General features: G+C 36.9%; 1 protein-coding gene across 1 annotated transcript in view; it reads right to left on the reverse strand.

The window, feature by feature from the left end:
* Positions 1-234: 234 nt before the first annotated feature.
* ASZ1 (ankyrin repeat, SAM and basic leucine zipper domain containing 1) overlaps positions 235-13,281 on the reverse strand; it is a 63,502-nt gene continuing 50,455 nt past the window's right edge. The window contains exons 11-13 of the mRNA XM_066254526.1: positions 8,482-8,587; positions 4,639-4,752; positions 235-405 (exon numbers count right to left, since the gene is read on the reverse strand). Of these exons, the coding sequence (XP_066110623.1) occupies positions 235-405; positions 4,639-4,752; positions 8,482-8,587 (391 nt within the window). The remainder of the gene's footprint in view (positions 406-4,638; positions 4,753-8,481; positions 8,588-13,281) is intronic.

The raw sequence follows: 13,281 nt of genomic DNA on the forward strand, positions 1-13,281 counted from the left end.
AAGAATCACTTAAAACTTACTGCTTGATCAAAATTAACATAAAATATAACTAGCTATAATCTAACTCAAACTGAAAAACCACCAGTTTCTGAAGAATAACTTCCTGCTCTATGCTATCATAATTTTTCCCTGTAAAGTATGGACAAAAAAATGTAGTTCTAAGAATGTTACATTGGGCCACAAATGATTGAATGTACATTTTAAGGTAATTTGAGTAAAATACACATATATTACTCAATATAAATATTGGGACCACTTTCTCTGGAAAGTCAGCTTGCAGATGAAAAGGAGAAACCCAAACCCGCACGCTGCAACGGCTGTCCTCTTCACGATCCCACTGTGCCACGTGGAGGCTTCTTCTGTGAGTGCGATATGAGCTGGATCATTTTCTCTTTCATTTTGCAACTAATATTTTGTATGAAAAAAAGTTAATATCATTACACTAAAAATAGAAATATATTTGACTTAAAAAATAACTATTATATTCATGTTAATACATGATTTAGACACAGTCAATGCAACATTCTTAAGAAGATTTAAAGTGATCACATATGTCTTAAGTCTTGCTTTCACCAGAATGCCATTATTGCAAATCATTAGATTCACATTAAAAATAAATGTTCTCATAGGTATTATATTTTAATGTTTTTATGTCATAAGATGAAGTTCCTTTATTGTTAAAGTTTCTATTTCTATTATTTTTAAGTGAGATAAGGGGAGATAGTGAGAAACTCTCACATGGGCTCCAACTGGGATCCATCTGGCAATCCCCATCTAGGGCCAATGCTCCAGTACCCAGCTATTTTTAGCACCTGAGACAGATGTGCTTGGACCAACCAAGCTATTCTCAGCACCTGGGGCCAATGCTCAACCAATGGGGCCACTGGCTGTGGAAGGAGAAGAGGGAGAAAGGGGGGAGAGGAAAGGGAAAAAAGTAGATGCTCACTTAGCCTGTGTGCCCTGCCTGGGAACTGAACCTGGGACATCCACATGCTGGGTTGATGCTCCATCCACTGAGCCACTGGCCAGGGCCTAACGTTTCTATTTCTACCTAAGAAATGACAAGTGCAATTTTTCCTTCTGTACTAAATATCAAATGATTTCTTACAAAAAAAGTTAACCATTCTTATAACACACTTACAATATGTAAGATTTGAAACTAATGCTAGGAGTTTAATCCTTTACTTAAATATAATTGCAGGAACAAACATCAATAATAATCTAAGTGGTTCTTCTACTACTTTTCTGCAATAAAAGTGCATGACCCTGTCAGTTTCTCAACTTCTATATACAGAACTTTCTTGCTAAAGAAGGTCCTCCAATTCGAGTGTGGGGGAGGGGAGGGATGGAGAGAGAAGGAGGCAGAGGGAAGTGGGAGAGGGCGAGTGTTGTTGGACGAGGGGTAGAAGAGGAAAAATGAAGAGAAAGCAAAAGATCCTGGAAAGATAAAAACAATCAGGCACATTTATAGAGTGATATTTACTAGAACCATTCTGTTCTGGAGTGGTGACAAACACTTTGATCATTAGCAAGAATAATCACTTCTAAAATCTACAGAACAAATATTTTTTAAAAGCCTGCAAAATTAATTTTAAATTTATAGTAGAAACAGACTTCAGAACCAATCTCATTAATACTGTATTCTCGGTCTAACTTCCAAATGGCTTCATTCAGCAACAGATTCCTTTTTGACACTGATGCTCCATTTACTGAATCCTGAGACAGTCATTCCCTTTATTAACCAATGACTTTGCATGACCCTTCTACAGGAGCCTGTCAGTGTGTTGGTTTGAAAGAGAGTGATGTGGTGCTAAAGTCCAGCCTTGACCTCTCCCACCCTCTCCCTTTGTTACCTCCATACACTTATGATAAACTCATATGGTTCTTTTAAAAAAAATCCCCTTTAGTTATTACTGGTAAACTATAAAATATCCTAAGCTAAACAGGCAGGATACAATAATTTCTAATTTGGAACTCCTCATAGTTCTTTAAATCAAATCTTACTATGATGATTACTACTTTTTAAGACTAATCCAGGAAAGCCAATACACTAGCTTGCTCCAAAATTAATACTTTTTGCCCAGATAACTGTATCTTCTATTAATTATAAACCAATAAATGTATTTTCAAGACTAGTCCTCATATAGCAATGTAGAGATTCAAAGCAAAGAAGGTCACAGAAAAAAGGTCTTCCATTTAGCTAAAGACAGCTGAAATTTCTGTTTATAGTACATGTTATTAAAATAAACATTATTGCACCTGATTTGATTATATATGTTTTAGAATCAAAGTCACTCCTAATGCAGTGCTTTTGAATTTTATTCCTTTAAGAAAAATCTGGTGTCTCTAATTTTATCTGAATCTTCTATCTCCCCCCCCAAAAGGTTTTTAGTTAATATTGAAGAAATCAAATAATTATCAATCTGAGGCAAGGATGTTTTAGAAAATTCCCTCAGTAAACATTAAAGGTTGATGCTTTGCAAGAAATATTTTTACATAAATCCTTCCCAATTTCCCTTGGATTACCATGACAAACACAAGACTCAGTAGAATCAATACCAATTTCCTTCAGTTCTTAGAGATGATACAGGTAGTGAGGATGAAGGTGATATAACTCTCATGTTTTCAGCAAAATAGGCTCTCCCTAGCCTGGGTAACACAATTTGCCTGACATACAGAAGGCATTCCTATGTTTGTTGAATGAATAAATAGATAATACAATTTCTAAGATGCCTGCTTCTATAGAATGGAGTTACCATCTACAGATTTTGAAATACATATAGTGCTTATTTGCCCCATTTGAAATATCTTTATTTTCTATTTTTTTGTAGAATTTGCTTCACAATTTTCTGCTTACCTTTTTAAAAAGACTCCTTTTAACTGAACATCTGTTAACAGCTAGAATGACAAATTACCTGGACCATGTATAAAATTTATTTTGAGGAAAACTTTTTTGATGAAAATAATAAAAATATTAAATAATTTATGGACTAATGCTATAGAAAGTTAATGCATAATCTAATGTCCACATTTTAAAAAATTTTATAGGTATAAAACTTACTAAATAGACTTGGAGAACTCAGAAGTGAGTTCTTTAGTCAGGTATAAGTGTTCTCCTCTTTACCTATCTTCAAAAGAGTTCCCAGCATCGGCCTGGCGGCGGGAGTCCCAGGTTCGATTCCCAGTCAGGGCACACAGGAGAAGCGCCCATCTGCTTCTCCACCCCTCCCCCTCTCCTTCCTCTCTGTCTCTCTGCCCCTCCCGCAGCCAAGGCTCCATTGGAGCAGCATTTGCCCGGGTGCTGAGGATGGCTCTGTGGCCTCTGCCTCAGGCGCTAGAATGGCTCTGATTGTGGCAGAGCGACACCCCAAGATGGGCAGAGCATCACTCCCTGATGGGCGTGCCAGGTGGATCCTGGTCGGGTGCATGCGGGAGTCTGTCTGACTGCCTCCCCGTTTCCAACTTCAGAGAAATGCAAAAAAGAAAAAAAAAAAGGCAAAAGAGTTCCCAAGTTTAAGGGCTTAGGTTTTGTAACAGCCTATTTTCCTAAAGGGGAAAAACCACCTGTCTTTGAATTCAGATACATATTCTTCTATATGAGTATAGAAATAAGAACAAAAAAGTTCATACTTTTTTTAAAAAAGTTAAATCATAAAAGATATAGAAAGTCTAAAAAATAGAAGGAATAATTTATCCATAATCTTGCCTCATTAACACAGCTAATAAACTTTCCTTTTGGTAATTTTTTATCTGCACATAGACGCATAATAAAACTTACACATGTAACTTTGTATGTTCAACAAGTTGGCATTTGATTTCCATTATTATCTCAACTAGCTGTGTATCATTATAATAAATAAGTATAGCATTATTTAATCATTTTGCTAGTACAGGATAGGCATGGTACATATAATTTTGGAATCATTAAAATACTATGGAAAGATACAAATATTTTTATGGTTCTTGGCACATCTTGCCAAAATGTTTCTGAAATGGGTTGTGACACTTATCTCCCAAGAAAAAATCAGTTTGGTGAACTCTAACTAGAAATGGATCAAGTAATACATTTATTCCTGCTAATTTAAAAGATGAAAATAATATGTCATTGTTCTTTTAGTATGTATTTATTTGGACTGAGAAAGTTTGTTTGCTGTATATAATTCTTTCTTTGGAAATTGTCCTCTTTCCAAATGTTTAGTGGGAGCTTATGGTACACTCATCAGAGTTACTTCACTGTCTAACATACTATGCTACAAATAATTTCCCCCTTTTTATGTCGAATATTTACCTTCTTTTTTTTTTTTTTTACAGGGACAAAGAGAGAGTCAGAGAGAGGAATAGACAGGGACAGACAGACAGAAATGGAGAGAGATGAGAAGCATCAATCATCAGTTTTTTGTTGCGACACCTTAGTTGTTCATTGATTGCTTTCCCATATGTGCCCTGACCGTGGGCCTTCAGCAGACCGAGTAACCCCTTGCTTGAGCCAGCGACCTTGGGTTCAAGCTGGTGAGCTTTTGCTCAAACCAGATGAGCCTGCACTCAAGCTGGCAACCTCGAGGTCTTGAACCCAGGTCCTCTGCTTCCCAGTCCAACGCTCTATCCACTGCACCACCGCCTGGTCAGGCAAATATTTACCTTGTGAATTACGTCTTTTAGTTTGCAGACCTCTTCACTCAAATGTCCAACGTTACTAACCAGTTCTTCACAAACTGAGGTAAAATTCCGAGGAGAAGCCCATTCAAGTACTATCTGTTAATATTTTCAAAAGTTGCATTTTAAAGAATGAGAAACAACTTTATACCCACAAAATTTATATCACATTAAATTATTTAACTAAAAAGTATTTTTTGTTCTTCAGGATAAATCCTGATGCAAAAGAAAAAGTAATTTTATATAAATAATCAAATCAGTTTCCTGAATGCATTTACTAAATATATGTAGTATACATAACTTTATAAAGACAAATATTAGTGATAATATTTATGGTAAAAAATAAATTCACAAAAGTTTTAAGAATGGCATAATTCTCATGCTACTGTTACATAAAAACCACAGAAAAACAAGTACATTAAATTTTTTCACTGTAAACAAATAACTAAAGTCAGAATCACATGAACAACTAAAAAGTTAAGTTTGTTTTTACAGGTCACTTACATTTTCTCTAAGTTTCCTGGCTTCTTCCCACAACCACATAGAAATTACAACTAAACTACAGAAAAACCATCATTCAGAACTGCCTGAAATCTGGCTGAATGGAAGTCCTACAACTAGGGAATTAAAGCTGAAGCCACATTGACCCTGGTAGGAGGGGTGGAGATGGGAAACAGTTCTTTTCCATATCCACGTGCGGTGGATAAAAATGGAGAGGGTATCTTGGTTGAGAGGTGCCCAGTGAGGAGAGAGGGGTCCCAGCCCAACACCCGGCACCCTAGCTGAGGCCTCCAGTGCCGGAAAGAGAAGTCCCCATAACTTCTGGATGTAAAAACAGGCAGGGACTGAGGGTGAGTGAGACGGAAGGCTACTGGAGTCCCAGGCAGTTCCTCTTAAAGGGCCAGCACAGTTACTCAAACTCCCTCTAAGCTCCAGTGCTGGGGCAGCAGCTTGAAAGGCACCAGGGACATAAGGGGAGGAACTGAATTGTCTATCAGTGCTAAAGCTGGGAGGACAGCTTTCTCCCACACAGAAGTGCTGGCAGAGGCCATTAATGAGCCTTCCCCCACAGGTGCTATATTTGAGTTTTGTTAACCCGGCTAAGGCCTGGTGATTCTCTGAGATAGCACCCCACTCAACTGGTAGGCACACCCAAGCTGTTTCCAGTGGCTTTTCCATACAAACAGCCTGCTTTGGTTCATGCTTCAGACTTTCCTAAAAACCTCACAAACAAGCACCATCTAGCCTCAGCATGCCCTGCACCTCTCGCTAAGTGGCCCCAGGCCCAGCACTAGCAGCAGCTGGCCTTGGTTCATAGCTTGGCCTTGCCTGGGCATTTCTAAGCCCAACACAAGTGGCAGTCATCTGCACAAGCTTTGTAGATCATGCCAGGTGGCACTGGGCAGAACACAGGCAGCAGATGACCTTGGCCTGCACTACTGAGGAGGCCCCAGAGCCAGCATAGCCAGTAGACAGCTTCAGACCACGTTGAAGCATCACTCAGGCATCTCCAAAAGTGACACACTCAAGGGGCAGGTTTAACGGGTACCAGAGCCCTGCTGAGGTTAAGTCTTCTTCTGTGGGGTGGGCCTCTCTGCGGTGGTCGGGGCCAGTGACTGCAGCCAGTCTATGCGGCTGTATGTCTGGGGGTAAATCCCTCCCACTGATGTGTCAACAGCAATCAAGATTCAACTTCAAGAGAAGGGTGTATACAACTAACTTGGGGGTGTAACTCAAGTGCCCAGCTTGGACAATCGGGGAGGTGTTCCACTGGACCCCACAGAACACCTGCTACATTAGGCCACACTACCAAGCCTGGGAAACAGAAAAGTTCTACCTAACACATAGAAACAAACACAGGGAGGCAGCCAAAATGAGGAGACAAAGAAACAGGTCCCAAATGAAAGAACAGAACAAAACTCCAGGAAAAGAACTAAACAAAATGGAGTTAAGCAATCTACCCGATGCAGAGTTCAAAACACTGGTTATAAGGATGTTCAGTTACTTAACTGGAGCTTCAACCACCTAAAAAGGACCAGTCAGAAATGAAGGGTACACTAACTGAAATGAAGAATAATTTACAGGAAATCAACAGGAGAGTAACAGATAAAGTCGAGAATCAAATCAGCGATATGGAATATAAGGAAGCAAAGAACACTAAATCAGAACAGCAAAAAGAAAAAATTTTTAAAAAATGAGGATAATATAAGGAGTCTCTGGGACAGCTTCAACGTGTAGCAACATCTGCATCATGAAGGTACTAAAAGGAGACCAGAGCAAGAAATTAAAAGCCTATTTGAAAAAATTATGACAGAAAACTTCTCTAACTTAATGAAGGAAATAGACATACAAGTCCAGGAAGCACAGAGAGTCCCAAAGAAGATGAACCTAAAGAGGCCCACACCATAATTAAAATGATAATGATGCTTCATCATTAAAATGACAAAGGTTAAAGACAAACGGAGAATCTTAAAAGCAGCAAGAGAAAAGCAGTTTCTTGCCTACAAGGGAGCTCTCATAAGACTTCTGTTGATTTCCCAAGAGAAACTCTGCAGGCCAGAGGGACTGGCAAGAAATACTTACAGTGATAAAGAGCAGTGACATACAACCAAGATTACTCTACTGAGCAAAGCTATCATTCAGAACCAAGGACAGATAAAGATCTTCCCAGACATGAAAAAGCTAAAGCTACCAAACCAGTATTACATAAAATCTTAAAGGGTCTTCTATAAAACGAAGGGGAAAAAAAGGTAAAAATCATGAATAATAAAATGGCAATACATACATATCAATTGAATTAAAAAAAACAAAATAAATAAGCAGAACAGAAACAGACTCAACAATACACAGAACATTCTGATGACTGCCATTTGGGAGGGGGTGGTGGAAAAGGTGAAGGGATGAAGAGGTCCAGATTGGCTGTTACAGGACAATCACGGGGTGTAAAGTACAGCACACAGGGAATATAGTCAATAATATTCTAATGGCTATGCATGGTGTCAGATGGCTGAGAGATTTATCAGGATGATCACTTAGTAAGTTGTATAATGTCTAATCACTGGAGTGTACACCTGCAACTAATGTACTAATGTTCATCAACTATAATTGAAAAATAAAAAATTGATTTTTTCTAAGTGTGAGGAGGGGAAATTAAGACGCCCACATGTGCCCCAACCGGGAACCACCTGGCAACCCCTGTCTGGGGCCAACATTCAAATCAACTGAGCTATCCTCAGTGTCTGAGACCGACGCTTGCACCAATCGAGCCACTGGCTGCGAGAGAGGAAGAGAAAGATAAGGCAGAGAGAGAGAAGGGAAGAGAAGCAGATGTTCACTTCTCACATGTGTTCTGAGTAGGGATTGAACCCCGGACAGCCACTGCCAAGCCAATGCTCCATCTACTGAGCAAACTGGCCAGGGCAAAAAAAAAAAAAGATTTAAAAAATAAAATTCCTCTCATTAACCTTAATGATACAGTTTTTAATAACAGTAAACACACTGTTTTGTTTCAACTTTCACTTAGGTCTCCTTTCACTTTATATTTTAAACAGTTAATTCCCTTAAGAACAAGTGGTTAGTTCAATACACAGATCAGTTTAATATTTAGTCTGACTCATTTCCCTTTTCCTGAGGGCTAGAAGACAAGAGTTTTTTATTAATAAGTGAAGAAGTGATATTAATTATATTTACTTTTTAGATATTACACGATTTTGTAAAAGAATAATACAATTTTATCAGATCACTGCTATTTACTGAATTATCACTGATTTATCTGGAATATTCCTCAGCATTCATACTTTTCTTCACTTAACAACTTTTGTAGAATACCTTGTGAGAATTTACAGGCAGCTCAGTAATGATATTCTGCACCGCTGTTATTAAATGGCCACACTGTTTGTTCAATTTCAGAAGAAAGTTGAGGAATTCATCACCACTAAAGAGAGAAAACAAATAGAATCACTCATACAAGCCACTTACTTCATTTTATTGTGCTACTCAAGTGTAGTGGTAACATTTATTAGATTCTCAAAAATGGACTTATAGAATAGCTAATATGTATCAGCAACAGAAATAGACACAGAGTATACACAATAAACCAAATCTCCAATCTTGAGGATCTCCAAGTTCAGAATGACAGGTTAATATACAATTTTAACATTGTTATTCACAGTCATATGAAGAAGAAATATAAAAATACTGATTTTGAGTATCTACTGCCTAAAGGCACTAGTGATTTTACATTCATTAGTCTTTTAGTTCCTCCTAACAACTCCTTTAAGGTAGTTAAATAAATTCATCTAATTTTATAGCTGAGACATCTAAAGCTCAGAAATAATGAAGTTAGTATAATAAGAGTAAAGAATGAATAGTGCTTCACGGAGATGATAACTTGCACTGAGTCTGGAGCTTAAGAATAAATTTGGAAGGAAGGAAAAGGTAACAAAGGTGAGGAGGAAAAGGGATGCTGGATGGAGAGAATAGCAGGTACAAAAATACAATTGTAGGAGGTCGCCAAGATATAATAAAGCACAATTATGGCAAAGTATCAATAGTAAGAAAAGAGGAAGGGCATAACCATTTATTTAAGGACCTCTTGTGACATGCTGAGAACCTATTTTATCTTTTTGATAATGTAGAGTTATTAAAGGAATTCAAACAAGAAAGTTTAAGTGAAGAGTACTATGAATTAAAGGAACACAAAAGTGAAAGACAGAATAATTAGGAGACTAATGGAGAAGCATCCTCCTAAGACGGCAATTTTCAACCTGTATTCCACAATGAATTTTAAAACATACAATAATTGACTTCAGTCAGGGGCACTGACCTCTTTCCCTTAGATTGTCAAATAAAAAATGTTAACAGCCAACACTACAGTAGCAATCCAGTGTGAATGCATCAAAATTCTACCTATTTGTTTTGGTTAGTTTGCCCCCCCCCCCCCCAAAATTTTTTTTGGTGTGCCCCACAGTAGTTTACTAAGTAGTTTATGTGTGCCATGAGATGAGACAGGCCGAAAATCGCTGATCTAAGAGACGATGATAAAAGAGCAAACTAAGGATCTGGCGGTGGGAATCTGATTCGGGGGAGGAGTAGAATGGTGTTTAAGAAACATTTTGGAGAATAACTGAAACACTTGGTGATGGGTTACATGTAAAAGAAAAAGAAGCGTCTAGGACGATTCCGTTGTTTTGTTTCAATGGAAGGTGGTGTACCAACCAGGGAGCTGAATCTAGGGGTGAGGGGTAGGGAAGGAAGGGGGTATAGGGAAGAAATTATCATGACATAATAATTAAGAACACAGACCCTAGTCAAAGAAATCTGAGTCTAAATTCAGCTTCCACACTTGTGATCCTTGGGAAGCCTAATCTTCAGCCAAATGTTCCTGCATCTCTAGAACTGAGATACCAGGACTGTTAAGGGAGACTGAAGGAGGTAATGCATGAAAAGCACCTAGCATTTTGTTTAGCACATCAATGGCATTCAAATAGACTTAATTATAATGATGTCAATGATATGAACTATGTAGGTGGAAATGACCAGTAAGCAATAGAAAATGTCAGTCTTGTAGGGGTACTTATTCTGGGATCCACACACTCATGAGGCTAGAGAGACTTCAGGGAGCTGGTGAAATTTGATGGGAAAAGATTAAAGAAAGTCAGTCTTCCCTTTAATTGTAATGAAGAAACAAAAACAGGAGTATTAGAGGCATATGCAATTTGGTCATCAACAGAAATAAAAACTGTGATCATGGAGAAGACATAAAAGAAAAATGATACATATTGTGAAGAGGGGCAAGCTGACGGTAAGAAGAAAAAAGCTGCCAGGAAAAGCATCCTGAGAAGAAAATCAGGAGTTAAGGTCTGTTACAAAAGGCAAGGAAGAGAATAGATTCAAGAATGAGAAAAAGGTAAAGCATGTTAAATGATTAAGATAAATCCACTGATTCTAGCTACGAAGAGTTACTGGCGACTACATTAGTTTCAATGACAGAAATCAACTTACACTAAAAGCTACACAGAAACTTACACAACCTAATACAAAAGTGGACCAAGGGTATAAATAAGTAATTCAAAGAAAAAGTAAAAGTTTAAATGGATAATAACCAAGGGATTACCATTAAATAACACCAGGCTCAATGGGGGAGGGGGGTATTTCCCTTAAGATCCGGATCATGTCAGAGATGTCCCCTTTCATACCTCTTATTCAACATAGTCCTTGAAGTCCTAGCCTTGGCAATCAACAAGAAGAAATAAAAGGCTTCCAAATTGGAAAGGAAGTAAAACTGTTATTATTTGTAGATAACATGATACTATATATAGAGAATCCTAAAGATTCTGCCCCAAAAAAGTACCAGAACTGACAAATGAATTCAGTAAAGTAGCAGAATACAAAATAAATATTCAGAAATTGGTTGTATTTTTATACACCAATAATGAACCATCAGAAAGGGAAACTGAAAATAAAATCTGATTTATGCATGCATTAAAAAAAAAAGACACCTGGGAATATATTTAACCAAGAAGGTAAAAGCCCTGTACTATGAATATTATGACACTGAAGAAATAAACTGAAGATACAAATAAATAGAAGCACATAAGGTGTTCATGGATAGAAAGAATCAATATTGTTAAAATGTTCATACTACCCAAAACAATCCATAGAGTCAATGCAATGCCTATCAAAATACCAATGGAATATTTCACAGAACTAGAACAAATACTCCTAAGATTTATATGGAACCACATAAGACCCCACATAACCACAGCAACATTGAGAAAGAAGAACAAAGTTGGAAGAATCATGCTACTTTATATCAAATTATACTACACGGCCATAGTAATAAAAACAGCATGGTACTGGCATTAAAACAGACACAGATCAATGGAACAGTATAGAAAGCACAGAAATCAACCAATGTGTAAACAGTCAATATTTGAGAAAGGAGGCAAGGACATATAATTGGGTAAAGACAATTTATGTAATAAATGGTATTGGAAAAATTGGACAGATACATGACAAAAAAAGTGAAACTAGACTAACTTCTTATGCCATATATAAGAATAAACTCAAAACGAATTAGACTTCAACTAAGACTTGAAACCATAAAACTGCTGATGGAAAACACAGGCTGCAAAATCTTGAAAAGTTAGTAATGTCTTTTTTGGATATATCTTTTTGGAAAAAGGAACAGAAGAAAAAATAAGCAAACGGGACTACATCAAACTAAAATGTTTTTTCACAGCAAAGGAAGCCAACAAAACAAAACAACCTACTGTATGGAAGAAGATATTCACCAATGATACATCTGATAAAGGATTAATACCCAAAAATTTATAAAGAACTCATACAACTCAACACCAAAAAAGACAAACAATCCAATTAAAAAATGGGAAAAAAAATCTGAATAGATACTTCTCCAAAGAGGACATATGCATATGAAAAGATACTCAATGTCATTAATCATAAGATAAATGCAAACTGAAACTACAATGAGTATCACCTCACACATATCAGGATTGCTATTATCAATAGATCAACCAACAACAAGTGTTTGTGAGAATGTAGAGAAGAGGGCACCCTACTGCACTGTTGGTGGGAATGCAGTTTGATGCAGCCAGTATAAAAAACAGTACTAAGGTTCCTCAAAAAGAAACTGCCTTATGACAGAGATTTATTGCACGTGTCTGGGTATATATCTGAAGAAACCCAAAACACTAATTTTGCACCTCTATAATCATTACAGTGTTGTATATAATAGCTAAGCCACAGAAGCAATTAAGTGGCCATGAATGGATAAGTGAATAAAAAAACTGTGGTAGGTATATAAAATAGACTTATTCTGCATAAAAAAAGAATGAAATCTTGCCATTTCTGACAGCATGGATGGACCTAGAGGGTATTATGCTAGTGAAATAAGTCCAAAAAAGACACATACCACATGATTTTATTTACATGTAGAAGCTAAAGAACAAAATAAACAAAACAGAAACAGACTCACAGATGCAGAGAACAGACTGAGGGTTGCCAGCAGTGAGGGAGACTGGGTGAAAGTGATGGAAGATTGGGAAGTACAAATTGGTAGCTGCAAAACACTCATGGGGATGTATGTGCAGTATAGAAAATATAGTCAATGATACTTCAGTAACCATGTCTGGTGTCAGGTGGGTAATGGAAATATAGAGGGGAATTTGTAAATATGTGATTGTCTAGCCACTACACTGTACACCTAAAACTAATATAAAATACTGAATGTAAACTATAATTTTAAAAAATAAAAAAATTTTAAAAACTTTATGAACATAATATATATTAGTAAATCACCAACAATCAAAAGTGTCTGATGGCTGCTTTATAAAAGAAAATTTAAAAAAATTTAAATAAGCTCTTGTTCTATTTAGCAGAAGTGGTATTTCTGAAGGCATTTTCAAAACAAATATAATTCTTCATGATTCCATTTTCTTTCTGATCTTTACCCAAAACAACGACAGTCATTAGTTATATCAATTTTGTTTCCATGTAATATTCATATAAGGCATACTTATTGCTCTTTCAAATTTTAACGGTTATCAAAGAAAAGAAAAATTACTCAAAGAGTAATTCATTAATGCCTTGTGTATTATTTATTTA

This window comes from Saccopteryx bilineata, chromosome 2, assembly GCF_036850765.1.
Source record: "Saccopteryx bilineata isolate mSacBil1 chromosome 2, mSacBil1_pri_phased_curated, whole genome shotgun sequence".
Classification (NCBI taxonomy): Eukaryota; Metazoa; Chordata; class Mammalia; order Chiroptera; family Emballonuridae; genus Saccopteryx; species Saccopteryx bilineata.